General features: G+C 36.6%; 2 protein-coding genes across 3 annotated transcripts; both read right to left on the bottom strand.

Annotated features, from left to right (window-relative positions):
* Positions 1 to 228: 228 nt before the first annotated feature.
* LOC118031469 (G-type lectin S-receptor-like serine/threonine-protein kinase B120) lies at positions 229 to 4,234 on the bottom strand. The gene is made up of 8 exons (XM_035035906.2): positions 2,893 to 4,234; positions 2,339 to 2,446; positions 2,008 to 2,246; positions 1,709 to 1,919; positions 1,359 to 1,596; positions 1,129 to 1,276; positions 744 to 1,037; positions 229 to 540 (listed from the first exon to the last, which is right to left on the bottom strand). Exons 1-8 carry the CDS (start codon positions 4,187 to 4,189, stop codon positions 502 to 504), a joined length of 2,574 nt encoding a protein of 857 aa, XP_034891797.2. The 5' UTR covers positions 4,190 to 4,234; the 3' UTR covers positions 229 to 501.
* A 5,420-nt stretch (positions 4,235 to 9,654) lies between these two features.
* On the bottom strand, positions 9,655 to 13,040 carry LOC140956133 (G-type lectin S-receptor-like serine/threonine-protein kinase At1g11330). 2 transcript variants are annotated; one of them, XM_073412535.1, is made up of 7 exons: positions 11,711 to 13,040; positions 11,430 to 11,543; positions 11,122 to 11,321; positions 10,833 to 11,043; positions 10,495 to 10,732; positions 10,260 to 10,410; positions 9,655 to 10,152 (listed from the first exon to the last, which is right to left on the bottom strand). In XM_073412535.1, the coding sequence occupies exons 1-7, from the start codon at positions 12,996 to 12,998 to the stop codon at positions 10,096 to 10,098; spliced, it is 2,259 nt and encodes a 752-aa protein (XP_073268636.1). In that variant the 5' UTR covers positions 12,999 to 13,040; the 3' UTR covers positions 9,655 to 10,095. The 2 variants fall into 2 exon arrangements, with proteins under 2 accessions (XP_073268636.1, XP_073268637.1); XM_073412536.1 differs by lacking the exon at positions 9,655 to 10,152 and having other exon boundaries at positions 10,306 to 10,431.
* Between the last annotated feature and the right edge of the window lie 8,516 nt (positions 13,041 to 21,556).

Below are 21,556 nucleotides of genomic sequence, written 5' to 3' on the forward strand. Positions count from 1 at the left end.
CAAACAAAATCTAAACCATGCTAGTGAATATCAGTATTTTTCGCTGTATCAACTATTTTCGTTTAATTCTTGCTTTGAGTTAGATTTTAGTGTTAGTGACTTTATATCTGGGATTTTACATGAATGACTTGTTGTCCAATGAAACAACTTGCATTAATGATTTTTAGACGAATTCTTGAACTTCTAGTTGCAATGAATATTCAATCTAGTAGAATAAAATATTTATAAATGTTTCCAGTCTATGATTTACACCTGAGAATTTTCAACTTTCTCTAGGCCACAAATATAGAATTTCCTATGATGAAACATTCTTAAGTAGGTAGGAAGATCTATCAGCTTAAAATATCCTTTGTTTTATATACAGGTGATGAATAATTTACATTTAAAAAGTGGTAAGGATTGCTGTCTGATTTGAACACATGATTGATTGGCCACAGTATTTTTGGTGACAGTTTCTGCTTGTGAAAGTGCTCTTGGCTTAAGCCTGTAACTAGCCTGCTCTCAATCCACAACCTCGTTGCTTATGGTTGAAATTTCTCCCTAGGAACATAGAAAAAGTTGGATTAAAACAAACCCTAGTATCAATTTATAAAGAATAAAGAGTAGTTTTGTTTTTGTACGAAGTTGATTAATAAGTGACCTATACATGGACTCTGTTTTTCAGCTGAACTAACTTTATAGACATGTGAAAAAAGCAATAAAAAACAACAGAAAGAGAAACACTGTAATCATCTGCCTGCTACCATTGAAACTGTCAAGTCATTCGACGAAGTGATTTCTTGTGCTTCCATAAAAGTTTCTGTATCTGTAGAGGCTCTGACAGAAGTAAAAGTGGGTTCCTTAGGCAATGGAATGCTTGTTGTGCTGCTCTCCAGCATGAGTACAACAGATGCCATTTTTGGTCTATGAAGTGCAGAATCTTGCACACACAACATACCGAGTTGTATGCATCTCAACACTTCGTTTTCGTTACATGAATCTCGGATGGAAGGATCAACCATCTCCATCGCTTTACCTTCACTCCAAAGATCCCATGCCTGCAATCCATCAGAAATTGGATCAGATAAGGGGAGAATTAGCAGTCAAAAACGTTCTGGTTCTGGTGAATCTCATTGTAAATGAACTTACATAAGCAAGAAGGATAACGTGATCTGTCATACGGAAGCTAGTATTCCTTCGGCCACTGACAATCTCTAGGAGTAATACTCCAAAGCTATAAACATCAGACTTCACAGAGAATAGGCCTTCCATGGCGTATTCGGGTGCCATATAACCGCTGCAAGATAAAACAAACGGTCAGAAAAATCATATTGTTGATTAGAGTAGAATACAGTTCATCTCATGGATTTAAAACTTACTATGTGCCAACAACTCTGTTTGTGTTTATTTCATTTTGGTTTGCCCCAAATATTCTGGCCATGCCAAAGTCTGAAATCTTTGGGTTCATTCCCTCGTCCAACAAAATGTTACTAGCCTTCAGGTCCCGGTGAATGATTCGTAGTCTTGAATCTCTATGGAGATAAAGAAGGCCTCTGGCGATCCCTTCAATTATTTCGAAACGTTTATTCCACTCTAATAGCCCTTGCTTCTCAGGGTCTGCCATTGTCATCATAGGAAATCAGAAACAATTAACGAGCCTGGTATAGATCATTATTCGGTGCTTTAACTAGCCTTTTCATTTAAGCACTTAATGTCAAGAGAAACTCACCAAAAAGGAAGTAATCCAGGCTTTTATTTGGCATATATTCATAAATCAGCATCTTCTCATCACCCTGAATGCTGCATCCCAATAATCGAACAAGATTTCTATGCTGCAATTTGGCAATCAGAATAATTTCATTCTTGAACTCCTGCAAGCCTTGGCCAGAGATTTTTGAAAGCCTCTTTACTGCTATTTCCTCTCCTCCAGGAAGCTTGCCCTGGTAATCAATACGAAGAATAGCAAGCTTTAGCACTAGAATTCATCTTCTCTTGTATTCTGATACATGTATAACATAAAATATTCACCTTGTAAACAGGGCCAAATCCCCCCTGCCCAAGCTTGTTTTCTTCAGAAAAATTGTTTGTTGCAGCTGCAACACAGTTGAAATTGAACATTGGCAAATCTGGACCATTTACTTGGCTCCCTTCTATAACAAGGTCACCAGGTCCAGAAAGATCTGTTGGATACTCTTTACTTCTGCTCAAATCATAAACTTGTAATTCATGATTTGTCGACATTGAAGTTGGGGTAGCTGTTGGCAAAACTGAAGAGTAAAATTCAGAAGTAAGAAACTCATATCTTGATCAAGATGCGAAGATATCTTAATTATAATTCTGGATTTCTTGAGAATCTTACCTTTGAGTTTCTTTTTGAGCATCCACAGTAGCCATATACAGATGGCTAGGAAGGCCAGTCCAGCCAAAACTATCAGTACTATCACATACGTAGACATCCTGCTGTGATCTATATTGAGGAAACAAATCAGAAGATAAATATATGATGTAACTTAAATAAAATCTTTCAAGATTGCACATGCTTTTTCTTCATCTGATTTTATTATATCCGTTGTGATGACAAACAAGTTTTACTATATGCCTAACTATAAGGATGACTCTGCATCTTAACCTTTTCGTGACCATGTTCCTGCATGTTGTGGGGTTTTTCTTTAGACAGAATGATGATCAGAAGAAGTACAGAAACTTGGATCATGTGTTGCAATTTAGTGCTGTCTTGGGGCCACCCACCATTGTGTTGCTAAACCCAGAAAGGGCTCATAGATCAGTCGATAGGCCTTGTTTGTTTGGAATGATAACAATATAATTGAAACTATAATTCTATCTTCATCTCTGTGAATTCTGACTATAAACTACAAAAATAAAGAAACAGCAAAATGAGAGAGTTCACTCTACCAAATTCAGAATATGCGAGGCGCATGTACAGGGTGTTCCCACTTTGGATATGATTCTGGACATCAGTCAAGTCCCCATTCCATATCATGCATTGAATCCCAGTGACGTGCGCATACGCCTTACACGAACAGTTATTCTGGCACCTTTTTTTGCAATCATCCGAGGAGAGTTGATACACATCTGCAAAATCAGGCAACTTCATGCACCTTACTGCTTTGAACCTATCTTCTCCACCATTACTAGTGTTCCTCGGGCACTGTAAAGGAGACCTTCTTTCACATCCTCCTGACCAATTTCCTAGTCTCCACTGATCTGGATGCCTTGGCTGAAACCCTTCTAGACATCTGCAGTTGGGAGATCCCGATGGAGTACAGACTCCAAAATTGCCACAGCGATTGTACTTCTCACACTCTTCAGAAGGCTGTGATTGTATTACTTGCCACGCCTTTGTACTTTTATTCCACCTTTTCTGCTCTTCAAACCCATTCCAAGTTAATTGAAACTTCATCAATTCAGAAGGATCTGATGGATTGTATGTCAAATAAAGCTTTCCATCGTTTTCACGAGTGGTCTTAAATCCATATCGGTAAGTGGTTAAAGCCGCCATTGATGGCACACCTGAGAATATCAGCCCATTCCAATGCCCACTTCTCCACCTTCTTCTCGATTGCTCCCAAACCACTATTTGTGGTGCTCCGCGAGGATCAATTCCCATGGTGAAGTTTCCTGGTGAAGGATCGCTTGTAGATTTCCATGAAGTGAAGGCATGAATCTCTGCAGAACCTATAAGCACTTTCATGTCTGGCAGATATGTATCGGTAGGATTATTGAAGCTTTGCCAATAGGCCTTATCTGTGTCACCAATACTATCATTGCTTGAGAGAATAAGATTGCCTGTAGTGTCAAGCATTAATGCTGTGTTACTAGACACAACTAAAGCATTACTTGACCAAACTGAACTTCCATTTCCATCTACAACCAACAAATCCCCATCTTCACCGATCCTCAAGACTCCATCAGTACCAGATATTGGATTGTCTCTATTAGCAACCCAGATGACAGCCTGGTCCTCAATCTTGGAATACCTAACACCAACATATCTTGAAGTGGAATTTCCAGGGCTAAAGAATCCCAACTCAAAGTTTTCATCAACTGATATCAAGGTTTCACCATCTTTAATCGATTGGCCTTTGGTTAGCGTATTATTCGCAGCATGGCAAGAGGGAGCTAGAAACAACAAGAAATAGGACAAGGAGAAGAAAAAAACAATAACAGGGCTCCTGCTCATGGTGATCATTCCTTACAACCTTTGAGAACTACAAAGAGCACGAGAAAATAAAGAACTAGAAACTTAGAAGAAGAAGAAACACACAGATTTTTTGTCATGGGCTTTTAAATTCACGGGAGGAGAATCCCCAGAAGGCAAAACATCTAGCTAGTGGTTTTGGTGGAAGCTGACTATAGCAAAGCTACCTAGGCTGACAGGTTAGACTTTAAAAACCTTTGACATGTGGAGCACCGTTGACCCTACAGAAACAATGTACCTTCATAGCAGAGATCGTTCCAATCTTTGACCTAGAAAGGAGGAGAATATTGGGAGGTATAATAGTCAAGAAAGTTCAATGCCACGTGCCATTGACATTAGTGGAGAATGACGACTACTTGCAAGGACACAATATTTCTTTTTTATTTCTTTTTAACTACCTCACGTGGTAGATGATAATTAATTATGATTCGGAATAATATATATATATATATCCTAAGTTCACATTTGATTTTCTTCTCCTTGTTTTGCATCAATAATATAAGATTTTGAGGGCAAGTTCACATTTGCTAAATTAATTAGAAATAGAATGTAACTTTGCACCAAACTTTACCTACCGTAAATAATAATTCAACATCCTCTTTAAAGATCCTTGCAATTTCCGACTTATAAAATACATATAATAGGATTTTTTTCATAGCCAAAAATTAAAAGATCGGAAAATATATCGTCAAGGATTTTGTATTTTGACCAGAAGACATTGCTGCCAAAGCCAGAGCCTCAAAGTGGACGGTTTCTTCCTTTCTTGGGTTAATCCTTCAGAAGTGAAGCTCATGGTACCGTCAAGTTGATGATGAAAGAAAAAGAAACCGAAAAAGAAAAGGTTTCTTTAGCAAATCCCCACCTGAAATATTTTTGTCGCCGGCGACATTATGAACGAAGCAAGCTTTGGCGGCTGAGGAGTGTTTATTAATTAGTTAAATATCTTGGGTATTAGGAGAATAAAGTTGTGGAGTCCATCGCAATTAATGCCCCTAGATTTGGAATGTAATGCATGGAAGCGAACCTACATGAGGAATATGTGGGTCCATATTCATCATGACCATGAAGTTTCCACGAAATACCTAACTTTCTTTATTTAAAAAAAATAAAAAAATAAAAAATAAATCAAGATTGGTTAAGTTAAAAAAACGGGAGATCTTATTTTCAAATGTTATTAAACTTCATCCAACATCTAAAAATAATTTTATTTTGATATTTTAAAAAAATTAAATCAAAATCATTTTATTTTATTTTTAAAAATCAAAACCAGATCAACTAGATATTTTTAAAATCCAATCTAGATTGGGTTCATAAATAACTTAATTTATTTGTCAAGTCAGGTAAAATTTAATGAATGAAAAAGAAAAGAAAAAGTAAAGTGTAATTTCCCCATTTTTCTCATGAAATTTTTATGAATTCCCCCCCTACACGATGTCATTTCATTGTATGGAATATCGATTTAAGTGGACGGAAAACAACAATAAACATACATGCGAGTCAATCGTGGATGCTTTTGAATCCAATTGAGAAAATTGATCATTTTTAGATCCATATGTTTTTTTTTTTTTTGCCTTTTGTTTTAAAAGTTGGTGGGGGAGGCATCCATTCTTCAACTTGTGTCGCCGATGCAACAAGGCATAGTTGAATTCGCAGGCGGACAACATTGGATTGAAAACAAACACGTCTTGGGAAAGACAATCAAATATGGGCAGCTTGTGTTCTATAAGTTGTAGGAGAGAGGAAAAAAAGTGTTGACCATCAGAAGCTTCCAAGTCGCTGCTGTATTATATTCTCAGAAGAGGATAAACTATTCTATTTTAATATACTAATATATACTTTAAAGAAATAATATTTACTATTCTTTCAAACAAATACTAATACTTTTAACCATATTACCACCAAATCCCAAATTAATCCTCCAAAAGTTTTGGAGATCAAAACCATTTCAAGTGGGTGTGTTGAAGCGATTGAAGTTACTTTTTGCTTTCATGTTATTTTTAAGTTGTTTTTTTTTTTATATTATATTAATTTTTTTAATATGTTTTTTTTTATATATAATTTTACCTAAGATGGTCTAATTCATGCTTACATTTACGTAATATTACGTAAGATTTCTTTAGTTGAAAGTAGACATATTTATGATTTTTGAGGTGTTTAAGAGTTTTAAAGTTTTTTTAAAAAAAATATATTAAAAAATATATTTTTATTTTTAAAAATTATTTTTTTAATCAGTATGTTAAAATAATTTCCTAATCATAAATTCATATTCCAAATTCCGAAGCCAGAAGACAGGATATTCCTCGAAGATGGCGTTTGAAGGCACACATGTTTTTCCAGGGTCTCCATGTCCACTACTTCAAGTCCAGAATTAGGCAGGGCATCTAAAACGTGTTTGCCACTATTTTTAAAAAAATTTAATAATTTTTATCTTGTTTTTTCTTTGAATTAATATATTTTTGATGTTTTTAAATTATTTTGATGTTTTAATCTCAAAAATAATTTTTAAAAAATTAAAAAATATTATTTGTATATTTTTTTGAGTGAAAAATACTTTAAAAAACAATTATAACTACACTTTCAGATACACTACTAACCCGACTAACAGCTACAATTTTTCTTAAACTTTTGAAGATAAATTTGGCGTTATTCATAATGGGAACCCCACCTTGTGCTCAATTCTGAGTCAAATCAGTAGGGAATTTGGAAACTAAAGCAGCGTTTGGGAACGCGGTGCAAACCGTGTTCCCACTAAATTTGATTTTTTTTTTTGCTAAAATAAAATATGATTTGTACTTTTTGGATCGTTTTGATGTGTTGATGTCAAAAATAATTTTTAAAAAATAAAAAAACATCATTGACATGCATTTTGACACGAAAAGTTATTTGAAAAGCAACTGCTACCACACTGCCAAACATGCTCAAAAACACCCAAAAACGTTTAGAGTTTGGAGATTGGTAAAATCTCAGTAACTGCTAATGTGATTCATGTGAGGGAGGGCAGGAGTGTCTAATTCAATGCTTCCATTTACGTAATTTTACCAAAGATTTCTATAGATGAAAGTATATATATTTCTGATTAAAAAGTATGTTAACATGTTTAAGAGTGTAATTGTGATTATTTTTTAAAATGTTTTTCTCTTAAAAATTTTTACCAATATTGTTTTTAAAAAATTATTTCAGAAATCAACACATCAAATTAAATAATTTGAAAATATTAAAAATATATTAATTTAAAATAAAAAATTTGATATTTTTTAAAAATATTTTTAAGACACAATATCAAACTAAAAGACAAAATATTCCTCGAAGATTGTGTTTCAAGGCATACATATCTTCCAGAGTCTCCATGTCCACTACTTCAAGTCCAGAATTAGGCGGTGGCATCTAACCCAACTAACAGCTACAATTTTTCCTAAACTTTTGAAGATAAATTTGGCGTTATTCATAATGGGAACCCCACCTCGTGCTCTATTCCGAGTCAAATCAGTAGGGAATTTGGAAACTAAGACACCCAAAAACGTTTAGAGCTTGGAGATTGGTAAAATCTCAGTAGCTGCTAATGTGATTCATGTGAGGGATGGCTCTGCTATCACGACTTTCCTATCCTACACATGTCGCTCCAAGGAAAAACACCAAACAGGTGGGAATCTCGGAATCGAGACGAGTACTCAGAAAGACTACAAGAAAGTTCAGAGTTCAGAGAAACTTTTGCTAGAGACAAACGTGATAAATGTTGGGGGAGGGCAAGAGTAGAGTTTGAGCATTTCTGATTCGGTCGGTTTTGGGTCAAAATAAATAACCAAATAAAAGTTTTTTTTTTAATTTTTTTTTGAACTGAACTAAACCGAAAACTGGTTCAAATCGACCAGTTTTCGGTTTGATTCGGTTTAGTTTTTTTCCTTTTAAACTGGTCAGTTCGGTTTGCTAGCTTGAAAATCTATGAAATGATGTTGTTTCTGTACAAGCTAAAATACACAACTTTCTCCCTTAAAAGTATGAAATCTAGGGATTGATTCTAGCTTCAAGACGAAGCAGAAGAAGTAGTTGCTACCGCTTCGTGGGCTTCTTCTTTTTCTTTTGAGTTTGCTTGAAACGTAACTTGAGAGTAGAAAGAACTTGAATAAAGCATGACAGATAGAACCGGTAGCTTTGAGCTTTCGATGACCGGGAGAAGGAAAATGAAATCAGGATTTGGCTAAGCCCACTGTCTCATTCTGAAGTTTTCCTCTATGTCGATGCAGCAAGACAGGGAGATTGTATCGAAAAAACTGATTTTCCTCTCCTCCCTAATTGAAGTATCAGATGAAAGCCTGGCTAGAGTGAATAGAAAGAGTGGATTATTAAACTCACTACCCGTCCCCCCTTTCCTTTCAGTAGCTGTTTGTGTGTGTGCCTCAGTGCCTGTATGGAGGGCTGTTGGTTAAGAATCTTAAAATTAGAGAAGGAGAGATGCAGAAAGCAAAACAAATGGAGGGGTTACTGTTATGTGTTTAGGGAATGCTCCTTTAGGTTTAGGGTTAGAAAAAGCTATCTATTTATATTGTTTTTTTTTTTTTTTAAAGCATGACTTGGTTGAACCGGTTCGGTTTGGTTCAATCGGCTTCAAACTTTCAAAACCGAAACCGAACCGAACTGGAATTTTTTATGATTTTTTAATCGGTTAATTCGGTTTTATTTTGTTCGGTTTTTTCAGTTATTTTTTTTTATTTTCTTGGTTTAATCGGTTTATCGGTTTTTTTGCTCACCCCTAAACAAGAATGTCAATGGAGGACAGAGAAAACTAGTGTGCAAGCCAAGTCTTCAAAACAGAGACAATAAATCATGTAACAACATAATAACAACATCAACAACAACAACAACAACATAATAATAATAATAATAATAAACAAGCAAAGTAAAATCATTATTCATGTAACAATGTAATTATCATTTCACATTTAAAAAAAAAAATCAATTGGAAATCTGTTTGCTATATATATATATATATATATATATATAAGGGTAGTTAAAAATTCAGGTAACCCAGCAAAACCCCGTTAAAAATCCAATTGGAATCTGTTTGCTATATATATTTACCAAAACGATAATACATTTAGCACTTTCTCATCGTTGGTTTCGTATAGATATTATCGGCTTAGTCATTCCATCTTGTCTCCTCGAGACCATATCGGCTTTGGCAAGAGACTATATTAATAACATTGAATCTACTTGCCTCATTGTGTAACCTCTCAGAGGAATAAAATATTTTGCTACTACTGGCCCTCTCTTAATTTCAGCACCATTTGTGTCATCAACGCCATTGTTTTCCAATCTTGTCTTAGATTGATTTCGCTAGACCAAGGTGCTGCCTAGCTCCAAGATGATCACATTGTCTTTTGACATTACTGCTTTAAGCTAAGCATGATTTAGGATTTTTTTTTGCTAAATGAAAACACATCATTTCTTAAAGGAGGAGGTACAGAAGCCATCATTTCGAATTTTTTTTTTTTAAGAAACAGCATTAAGATGGAGAGGACAGCCAGTCTGAGTTTTCCTCTGAGTAGTCGATATTTTCTTAAGTCATACCCAGGAATGTAATGTTCTATAAAATTTTACAATGATAAAATATATTAATATCTTGTTGAAAAGTAAACATGTTCTGAACTCTATCGGCCGTTAAGATCAGAAATCGTCACATTGTTAATTGAATTTATCTTTTGGTTCTGTGTAATGGACTCTGTATCCAAAGAACTCTGCCTTTCAACAAATGCTGGTTTCTTTGGAGGAGGAAGATCCACAATTTCACTATTTAGCATGGAAGTGATGGTAGACACTGCCGGTCTGTCTTTCGCCACTTCTTGCACACACAACAGACCAATCTGTATGCATCGGAATATCTCCACCTGAAAACATGGATCTTATATTGCAGGATCGACCACAGCTGTAATGTCACCTTCATTCCACAGTTTCCAAGCCTGAAAATATAAAAATCCATCCAAGTAAGAGTTTGCAAGTTTAATAGTATCAGAAATTGAAAGGAGCTTTGCAGATATATCTCAGGCAGGGAGGTGGACAGACATACAAATCCTATAAGACTCAAAGAATGCTCATTGTCATAAAAACTAGAGTTCCTTCTTCCGCTTACGATCTCCAGCAACAACACTCCAAAGCTAAATACATCTGATTTCTCTGAAAATCTTCCTTTCATTAAATATTCAGGGGACATATAGCCACTGCATGAGGATCACAGATTTCTGAGCTCAAAGTTGCAAAACGGTAATAGGAGTTAAAATGAAAATAAATAAATATATACTTACTAGGTTCCAACGACCCTGGTAGTATTCACTTGATCTTCATTGCCATAAAAAATCCTGGCCATTCCAAAGTCTGAAATTTTGGGATTCAGCTCACAGTCCAATAAGATGTTACTTGGCTTAAGATCTCTATGAATAATTCTTAGTCTAGAATCTCTGTGAAGGTAAAGAAGACCTCCACAAATCCCGTTAATAATGTCGAAGCGTCTTTCCCAATGTAGTTGTCCTTTCCTGAGTGAATCTAAGCATATTGTATCCAGAAAAAATCATCAGAAAACAAGGGCAAAGGAAAATGAGTCAAGAAAAGCAGTACCTAAACAAAAGAGGGCAGTTGCTCTAACCAAAGAGAAATGCATCCAAGCTTTTATTCGGCAGGTACTCGTAAACCAACATCATCTCTTCTCCTTCAACACAGCAACCGAGAAGCCTCACAAGATTCCTGTGTTGGAGTTTAGAAATCACCACGACTTCATTCATAAACTCTTCGAGCCCTTGACCAGATGTTTTAGAAAGTCTTTTCACAGCTATTTCCTGCCCATCTGGCAATTTTCCCTACAATGTCACATCAAACCAATAAATACCTATTTGCTCTAAATAACTATAGAGCAGCTTTAGTTCCAGAAGAATTACCCTGTATACTGCACCAAAGCCGCCCTGCCCAAGCTTCTTGGATATGTCAAAGTTGTTTGTAGCAGTTTCAAGAATTTGTAATTTGAAGAGGGGTTCAAGTTTAACTTCCCTGACGTTTTTGGGCGACTTTCCACCAAAAACTGTTCCTTGTGCTTCTCTCGTTTTGAACGCTAAGGTCTCCTCACTTATCAACTTCCTTTCTGAATTCAAGTGGAAGTATCGTTATTATTTGTGAATGTTGTTTTTCTTTACTTGTTAAAATTGTAAAGTTTAGAAGTCCAGTAAGCTAATAAGATGTAGCATATTACCTCTATGTGTACCCATCCACTTCCAAGAAAAAAACACACAGATGAAGATGGCAATGGCTCCTACAATCACTGACATACTGATGATTACTTTCATGTTTCTCTTGTTATCTGCAACTAAAAAATTGTACTGATGGTTATTTGGCAAAAATGCAAAGGAAATATGAAAAAACTTATCAGTGTTTCCTCATACAGATACGTAAGTTTTTGTATGTACACTAGTTATGCACACCTGGAAAACGAAACACTAGTGAATGAAAATTAAAAAATATTGTAACAATTACCAAGTTCTGTATACGCCAGGCGAATGTTGAGATCTGTCCCTCCTTCAGAGAACTTTTGTATATCAATCAAGTTTCCTGTCCATGCCATACAGCCAAAACCATTGTAATATGAATAAGCGACACAGGAACAATTCCTCAAGCACTCATCTTTGCATTCTTGTTCGGAGGACGGATTTAACCGGTACTCGGCAAAGGTTGGCACCTTCATCATCTCTAGCTTCATAAATCCATCTTCTTTTCCCACTTCACTACCATTCTGTATTCTATCACACTGCAACAATGTCCTCCTAACACAACCGCTAGTCCAAATTCCTTTGTTCCATTCATCTTGATTTTTTGCAACAAACCCTTTTAAACATGTGCAGACAGGTGAACTCTGTGCATCGCAGCTTCCAAATGACCCGCACTTGCCATAAATATCACAGTCAGTTGATGGAGCTTCCCAGTCATACGTCCAACCTCCCTTCCCATAATCCCAGTATTGTTCTGTAAGTTTTCCATCAGAAGTCAAAACATGCGTTAATCGGGAAGCTGGGTCTTGAATTGAACTCAGAGTGAAAGTGCCATCTCCTTCATTTTGTAGAGTAAATCCACTTAGATAGACAGAATACATTCCTGGTATTCCAATAAAGTTCTGGCCAACCCATGGACCACTACGCCAAAATGGATGACCATTGTACCAGATGAAGAACTCAGGAATTCCTAATGGATTGACACCAGCAGAGAAGTTTCCAACTGAAGGATCAGATGAGCTTCTCCATGACATTAGCAGTTTCTTGTTCCCTGTTCTTGCGTTAGCACTAAGTCTCATCTTTGGTAAGTAAGTATCCGTAGGCTGCTCGAAACTTTGCCATACAAGCTTTTCTTTCGGTCCAGCTTTCAGCTGAAGGTTTCCATCATCAGTAAGCTGTGCAGTTGATTGATTGAACCCAATTGAAACATTTGATGACCACAGAACCTCTCCCTGACTATTCAAAACCACAAGATTTCCATCTTCAGATATTTTCATCATCCCAGAAGAATCGTTCATTGGGTTGTTTCTGTTGGCCACCCATAGTACTTGAGTTTCTGCTGGTATATTACTGTACCATATTCCGACATATCGATATGTTGAATTAACTGGGCTGAAAAATCCCAGTTCGAACCTATTGCCGGCAGAGACTATAGCTTCTGGATCTTTGATGGGTTGAGAAGGAGTAATGGTATCTCCTGCATCACCATAAAAGGAACTGGAACATGATAGAAACAGAAGAAGAGCTACTGCAGCTTTGCAGTTTCCAAGTGCCATAACTTGTTGATGAGAATGGAAGAGCAATAAATGGCTACATGACTTTTCAGAGAAAGGTTATGAACAAGAATATTTCTCTTCTTGTCCTTTTTCTTAAGTCCAATCAAGACTATGTTTGACAATTAAAAGTGTAATAATTTGAAATAAATGAGTTGGAAAATACAATAAAGCCCTTGAAGGCTTAAAAGTTAGAATAAATGAATGAGGGGTATAGTAATAATTGGATAAATAATTGATAAATATAAATAGAAAAAAGAAAAAGAAAAAGAGGGATCTGAAAATTTAAAGAACAAACCGTGAGAGAGAAGGAGGAAGAAGAAGAAGAAGAAGAAGAAGAGAAAAGAAGGGAAAATAAGGGGAAAAGGAAGAGATTGGAAGGAAATAAGTTTAAAGGTAAGATTTAGGTTGTTAAATGTATAAATATGTGTTATTGAAGTTTAAATTTTGGTTTTGATGAATGTTAGGGTTTTGAAAATTTGTGTTTTGGGTTTAATTGATGAATTAAATTAAATGTTAGGGGTTGATTGTTGTGGTTAATTGATTATTTAGTTGATTATGGAAGATTCTGATGATTTTGAGTTATAGTTTTGTTTGAATGATGAATTTTGAGTTAGAAATCAGGGGAGAACAGTAGGTTTCTGTTGAAATTCTGGATTGGAGGTTGAAGATGACGACAATTCAATTTGGTCCCTCAATTTTCAAAAATTACAGTTTAGTCCCTAAATTTTGGAAAATTACAAATTGGCCCCTGGAGCATATTCCAAGATTCTGAACAGAATAACATATGAATTATGGGCAGAATTACTGTATAGTTATGAAATTTTAAATCTTTCAATTTGGTCCTCCAATTTGACAAAAATTACCATTTGACCCTAAAAATTTGGTGAAATTCAAGAATGGTCCCTAGAGTGTAATGAGATATCCTGGACAGAATTGAGGATTGATTATGGTCAGAATTTCAGTATATTCATGGATTTATGACAAATTTTAGTTTGGTCCTCCATTTGATGAAAATTACAATTTGACCCTAAAATTATGGAAAAATTCCAGAATGGTCCCTGGAGCATAATTAGAGGTTCTGGACAGAAATGTGGATGAATTATGGAAATAATTTTACTATAGTCATGAATTTATGATATGTTTAGTTTGGTCCTCCAATAAGACAAAAATTACAATTTGGCCCTAAAAATATGATAAATTCTAGATTAGTCCCTAGCTGTAGTATTAGCTTTTCCAGATTAGTTTGATGAATAATTAAGGGTTATTTAGTAAATTATTACCAATTTTATTAGTTGTTTTTATTATGGATTAGATTTCAGGAAAACCGTTAAATTTGGGTTTTTAAGAAAAATTAACTAATTAGTTCAAAACATATAAGGTTATGGAATACACCCTTAGTTAAGTGTATTAAATAGGTTAAATGTTCTTTCGAGTCGTTTTTGAATATGTCTCCTTTGTATTTAGATAATCCTGATATTCTACCAGTGGGGCGTTAGTAGGATTTTCTTTGGTATCAGCTTTTGAGTGCTGTTTGCTTTTGAGTCAGGTGAGTGGATAATTTTTCATATGCATGAAAAATATTATAAATATTTGATTTGTTAATATGAATTGAATCATGTTCTTGATAATATATATGTTGATTATTATCATTGTTATGATAAAGCATGATTAATTATTGAATTTGAATTCTTGATATGAACCAACATAAATTTTGAATTGACTTCTGAATTGATAGCTCCTCATTTGATTGATGTCATGAGTTGAGCTTTGAGATATGAATATGTTTGTTAGATTATGATTATAAACCTATTGTATGTCAGTCAGAATACCCATGCTAACAGGGTAGTGTTAGTCTTTGTGTACATCGTATCTGAACCCTAGTTGGTTAGGGGAGTTACCAACTTGTGTGGACTGATCATCCCACAATACAGAGCCTCATGCTCATTGCATTTTGATTTTCTAACGAGCTTTACCATATAATCTTCTTGTTATGGCCTATTTAAGAAACCTTCCTATAAGAACCTAGAGCCATAATTGTATATATAATTCTCATTGTTGTATTACCTCGTGTGTGTGTATTGAATGTTATCTACTCACTGAGTTGATGAACTCACCCTCTCATTATTTATCTTTTCAGGCTTATAGCTTAATAGCGGGTTACTTTTGTTGAACCTTCCGAACCTGCTTTTTGGCTGTAATTTGTACCTTTTCCTTTATGTCTAGTTAGTGCTCCAAAACTATGAAATTATATTAACTCTTGTATTAAGACAATTGAATTATATTATGAAGTTAGTTTTGTTGTTAGTGTTGCGTTGAACTCTGATTGAGTTAGGAGAAGTTTGTATGTAAGTTTGGGTTCGCATAGGTATGGAACCTTGCCTATGTGCCGGTCATGGATCCGGGTCGTGATAAACTTGGTATCAAAGCTTTAGGTTAAAGAAACAATAATATAATTAATTTCATAATAAGTGGAGCATTAGGATTCGTATCGTTTTGTTGTTTTTTTTGAAATTTTGAATTCCCATCAAACATGTCTTCTTCCTTGTGATAATATGCTTTCTTATAATTCTGTGATAATTATCATGTTATTGTTCTAACATGACTTAAGTGCTCTCACTTTTATTTTAGAAAATGCCGAGGAATAGACGAATAGTTGATACTATTAGAGTAGATGATGATCGGGATGATGTCCCTATTATGCAGTTGAGAACTGCAAGGCAGAGAAGGAGGCGCGATGCACTCGTGCCTCAACATGTTGAGGAGGTACCTCCACCGGTGGAGGAAGAGCCTCAAGAGATAGAAGAGAAAAATATGGTTGATGAAACAAGTGTGGGGGTAGTTGACCCTGAGCCTATTACGGAGTTTCAGCAACTTAGCCAGGTTTTGCGGACCTGGATAGAGTTTACTATGGAGAGAGATAGAAGAAGGGATAGAGATGTACCCTTGCATCCCATACTGTTCAGGGAGTTAATATGTCGTTGAATGACTTCATGAAGTTGGCACCTTCTATTTTTACTAGGATAGATAGTTTAGAGGATCCTCAGAGGTTCCTAGATGATATTTGGCGACGATGTGAAGCTTTGGGATGTACAGACCATCGAGTTGTGAGTTTGGCATCGTTCAGGTTGGAAGGAGATGTGGTGATCTCTTGGTTTGAGTCTAGGAAAAGAGCAAGACCAGTAGAGGCTGAATGGACATGGAAGGAGTTTAGCTCCATGTTCTTAGACAGGTTTCTCCCTTAAAGAGTCAGGGATGCTCGACTTTATGAGTTTGAGAGGCTATCTCAGGGGAGCATGACAATGGATGAGTATGATCTGAAGTTCACTCAGCTGTGTAGGTATGCAGAACATCTTCTACCCACTGAGGAGTGGAGGGTGAAGAGGTTTATTACAGGACTCAAATCCTCTATGTATATGGTGATGGTGTCACGGGTGTTTCCATCCTACTCCTCAGCTGTTGATAGCACCAGGTTGATAGAGGAGCGAGAATTAGAGGACATGACTGCAGGCCAGTCTAAGAGGCCTAGAGAAGAGAGTCAGTCTTTTAGGCAACATGGATTAAATGCAGGTCCTTCTAGGGGACAAAGTGGCTATCAGGGCTCATAGGTTCAAAGGAGGTTTAGATAAAGACCGTCAATCAGTGGCTCAAACGGTTAGAGTGGCAGTAGTGGTACTCAGAGTTTAGTTCAGATTGCACCTCGTAGTTCATTTGTTTCACCTAGGGATAGTTCTTCATGTCAGCACTGTGGAGAAGGTCATACTAGTGCAAAGTGCTACAGAAGAACTGAGGCTTGTTTTAGTTGTGGCTAGATAGGTCATAAGATCAGAGAGTGTCCGAGGAGATAGTTGTCCATTTCGGGGTTATCTGCTTCAGTCCAGCATCCTATTTAGACACCATTGACGAGCTAGTTTGTGGTTCATGGGGGTAGAGGTTTTGGTGGCCATGGTCAGAGAGGTCGGGGTGTAGGTGATAGAAGTCAGATACAACAGGGTCAGGGGCATGCCAGAGTTTTTTCCTTGACTCGGTAGGATGCTCAGGCATCCAACACAGTTGTTTCATATATTCTTCTTGTTTGCTCTTTTGAAGCAAAAGTTTTGTTTGATACGAGTGTAACTCATTCATTTGTGTCTCCATATTTTTCCATGAGGTTAGATAAACAACCAATCTTTTTAAAATCCCTAATTTCAGTTTCTACTCCCTTAAATGAATTAATATTAGTGAAGTATGTGTATCTGGATTGTGAAATAGAGATTGGAGATAAGATCTTTATGGGAGACTTAAATATCTTTGATATGGTTGATTTTGATGTGATTTTGGGAATGGATTGGTTGGCAAAGCATAAGGCTTTCAGTAGATTTGTTGGGGTAAGAAAAATAATGTTTGATCTAGATGAAGAAGTTGGGTTAGTATTTCAAGGAGATAAGATTGGATCTCCATCAATTATGTTGTCGGTTATCTCGAGGAAAATGGCCCGAAAAGGGGTACAGTGCTACCTAGCATATATAATGGATGTAGAGAAAGAAGTTCCTCAATTCGACCAAGTCCCTATAGTAAGGGAGTTTATCGATGTCTTTCCCGATGACTTACCTGGATTGCCTTTGTATAGGGAGATTGAGTTTTGTATTGATTTGGTTTCAGGTACCGAACCAATATCAATGGCACCATATAGAATGGCGCCAGCAGAATTGAGGGAGCTAAAGGAGCAACTGCAGGATTTGTTGGATAAAAAGTTTATCCGACCAAATATGTCCCCTTGGGGAGCCCTAGTGTTGTTTGTGAACAAGAAAGATGGGTCATTGAGGTTGTGTTATAGATTATAGGCAGCTGAATCGGAGTGACAATTTCAAAAATGGATACCTACTTGTAAGAATCCCACATCGAAAGCGAGCGTCCAGAGCCAGTGGCCTTATAAGTGCATGCTCACCTTGACTAGTAAGACGCGTTTTTTGGGGCCATGCGTTGGCTACTAACGAACAAACCCGTGAGGGGACCTGGGTGGAAGCCCGAGAAATGGGTGGACTGGGAGGCCCAAAAGCGGACAATATCTTGCAAGTGAGGTGGGGTGTTACATTTGGTATCAGAGCCGAGGACGACTCGTCTTAAGGTGGGGGGATTGTAAGATCCCACATCGGGAAAGCAGAGCGTCCAGAGCCAGGGCCTTTATAAGTGCCATGCTCAACCGTTGACTAGTAAGACGACTCGTTTTGGGGCCATGCGTGGCTTGCCAAGATACAAAACCTGTGCGGGGGACTTGGTGGAAGCCCGGGAATGGGTGGACTGGGAGGCCCAAAGCGGAACAATATCTTGCTAAGGTGAGATGAGGTGTTTACACCTATTCCCTTCGCATAGATGAATTTTTTTGACCAATTACAGGGAAGCTCAATTTCTTTTCTAAGATCGATCTTCGATTTTGGCGTTATCATCCAGTTAGAGGATTAGGGAGGCAGACATTTCAAAAGACAGCTTTAGTAACTTGGTAATGGTCATTATGAGTTTTTTAGTGATGTCTTTTGGGTTGATGGAATGTAACCAACAACTTTTATGGATTTGATGAATAATGTGTTTTGGCCAATTTATTGAATCGAATTTTGTGATAGTTTTGTTGAATGATATTTTGGTGTATTCAAGGGTCTAGAAGGGGAGCATGAGCCAAACATTTGAGAATGATGCTTCAAACTGCTGCGAGATCGTTAGTTGTAATGGTGCAAGTTCTTAAAAGAAGTGAGTTTTGTTGGAGAGTTATTAGCATTATCTTGGGGCATCTAGTGTCAAGGAATGGGATTGAGGGTGAATCCTTAGAAGATTTGAAGCAGATTAAGTAGTGGCTTAGGCCTACTTCGGCTACAAGAGATTAGAAGTTTCGTTAGGTTTGGTCGCGCTTACTATCGGAGGTTTGTGGAGAACTTTTCTTGAATTTTTGCACCCTTGACTAAGTTAACGCAGAAAAATGTTAAGCTTCAGTGGTCTGAAAGCTTGTGAGAAATAAGTTTTCTTAAAGGTTGAAAGAGAGATTAACTTACAGCGCTTATTCTTAGTAGTACCATTAGTTCTGGTGGTTACACAGGTGTATAGTGATGCTTCGAGAGTGGGGGTTAGGATGTGTTCTAATGCAACATTGCAAGTTATTACCTATGCTTCACAACAAGCTGAAGAAGCATGAACAAAACTATCCTACACATTGATTTAGAAGATGGCAACTGTAATTTTTGCTTTTGAAAGATTTTTGGAGGCACTCACTAAGTGTATGGTGAAACTTGTGAGATCTTACAGATCACAAGAGGTTTGAAATACATCTTTCAGCAGAGGGAATCTAAACCTGAGGCAGAGGAGATGGATTGAACTGACTGAACGGATTAGATATGATTGTACCATAACAGTAGCCACCCGAGTAGGGCAAATGTTAGTTTGCCGATGCTTTGAGTAGAAAATCATCAGGGAGCTTAGCTCATATTCAGAAGGTAAGAAGACCTCTGATTAGGGAGTTACATGAGTTAGTGGATGAAGGAGTCAGATTTGATCTTAGTGAAGCTGGAGCAATGATTGCTCATTTTCAGGTTAAGTCAGATTTGTTTGATAAGATAAAAGTAGCTTAGAAGAAAGATGATTCACTACTCAGGATTTAGAAATGAGGTTAAGCAGGGTAAGGCTTGTAGGTTTTTGTGATAGGTGATGATGATGTATTGAGATATAGGGATAGGCTTTGTGTACCTGATGTTGATGATTTGAGGAGAGAATTGATGGTAGAGGCACATCAGACAGTTTACACAATGCATCCAAGTTCCACCAAGATGTATAACGACCTTAAGGTGTGTTATTAGTGGAATAGGATGAAGGCTGATGTAGCAAATTTTGTTTGTAAGTGTTTGACCTGTCAGAGGGTAAAGAGTAAACACTAGAAACCTCCTGGATTGTTGCAACCATTGTTGATTCCAGATGGAAATGGGAAAGGATCACAATGGACTTTGTGACAGGATTGCCTAAGAGCCAAGAGGGTTATGATTCGATATGAGTTATTGTTGATAGGTTGACAAAATCAGCCCATTTTCTGTTAGTTAAGATTACTTATGGATATGCAAAGTTGGCGGAATTATTTATTAATAAGATTGTACGGTTCATTGGAGTGCCAATCTCGATAGTGTCAGATAGAGGTCCACAGTTTACATCGCGGTTTTGGGTGAAATTCCAAGAGGCTATGGGTAGTAAAGTGCAGTTGAGTACAACTTTTCACCCTCAGACCGATGGTCAGTCTAAGAGGACTATTCAGATTTTGGAGGATATGTTAAGGGCTTGTGTTATGGATTTTGGAGTTGGTTGGAGTATGTTCCTATCATTAGTGGAATTTGCTTACAACAACAGTTATCAAGCTAGCATAGAGATGACACCTTATGAGGCTTTGTATGGTCAGAAGTGTAGATGACCAGTTTGTTGGTTTGAGGTTGGTGAGAAGAGGCTAATGGGATCGAAGTTGATTCAGGTTACCTTAGAGAAGATAGAGGTAATTAGAAAGAAGCTTCAAGTAGCTCAAAGTAGACAGAAGAGTTACGTGGATATAAGGAGGCGTGACTTAGAGTTTTCAGTGGGTGATTGTGTGTTCTTAAAAGTATCACTGACAAAAGGAGTATTCAGGTTTGGGAAGAAAGACAAGTTAAGTCCTCGATTCATTGGACCATATGAGATTCTAGAGAGAGTTGGGCAGTTGCTTATAGGTTAAGTATTACCACAAACTTGCCTGCTATTTCATCCAGTATTCATGTTTCCATGCTAAGGAAGTATAATGTCAGATCCATCATATGTGTTAGAGGTTCATCCCATTGAATTGAGAGATGATATGGTTTATGAGGTGCAACCTGAAGCTGTAATTGACCGACAAGTGAGGAAGCTTAGGTCGAAGGATATAGCTTCAGTGAAGGTGAAATAAAAAGGTCATTCACGTGCCTATGTGCCGGTCATGGATCCGGGATTCGGTCGTGATAAAAATAAAAAAACTTAATGTTTTCTGTTAATTTCCAAGTGCCATAACTTGTTAATGAGAGTGTTTATGTCATATTGTTAATGACATTAAACATGTTATATCTAGATTGACCTTCCTTTTGAGCTCTAGTCGATCCCCCGCTCCAAACTTAACATTGATTGACCTTTCCGGTGCTACCTAGACGTGCATTCTTATTTAAAGTAAGCTGTATTCTTAGTCTAATGCTGGACTGTTCATGTAATATTTAAGTAAGCTATGTTCTTGGTCTGTGTTGATTGTGCATATATATTTAATGGGTGCTGATTAAATTACCTTACTAACTTTAAAATGCCAATGAATTTTCTCCATATTTTAATTTTGGCCCTCCACTTTAATTTTATCTTTCTAATTCAATTGAAAAACTTCTTCACATAAATTACGCAAGATAGTATCAAAATCAAAAAAAAAAAAAAAATATGGGGATGAAATTGAAAAAAAAATGAGAAAAAAGAGGTGATTCTCCCTCTTTTTTTTTTTTTTTTGCATTTCCCTCCTCTTCTTCTTCTTCTTCTTCTTCTTTCATTTGCTTTTCTTAATTTCATTCTTT

Source organism: Populus alba, chromosome 11 (assembly GCF_005239225.2).
Source record: "Populus alba chromosome 11, ASM523922v2, whole genome shotgun sequence".
NCBI classification, from domain to species: Eukaryota; Viridiplantae; Streptophyta; class Magnoliopsida; order Malpighiales; family Salicaceae; genus Populus; species Populus alba.

Excerpts from the sequence above, each read along its gene's own strand:
- LOC118031469 (XM_035035906.2), bottom strand. The coding sequence starts at position 4,189 with ATGATCACCATGAGCAGGAGCCCTGTTATTGTTTTTTTCTTCTCCTTG. Across the intron at positions 2,247-2,338 it reads GCTCAAAAAGAAACTCAAAG|TTTTGCCAACAGCTACCCCA; the intron begins GTAAGATTCTCA and ends TTTACTCTTCAG. Across the intron at positions 541-743 it reads ATGACTTGACAGTTTCAATG|GGAGAAATTTCAACCATAAG; the intron begins GTAGCAGGCAGA and ends CTATGTTCCTAG.
- LOC140956133 (XM_073412535.1), bottom strand. The coding sequence starts at position 12,998 with ATGGCACTTGGAAACTGCAAAGCTGCAGTAGCTCTTCTTCTGTTTCTA. Across the intron at positions 11,544-11,710 it reads CCTGGCGTATACAGAACTTG|TTGCAGATAACAAGAGAAAC; the intron begins GTAATTGTTACA and ends ACAATTTTTTAG. Across the intron at positions 10,733-10,832 it reads CTTGGATGCATTTCTCTTTG|ATTCACTCAGGAAAGGACAA; the intron begins GTTAGAGCAACT and ends CAATATGCTTAG.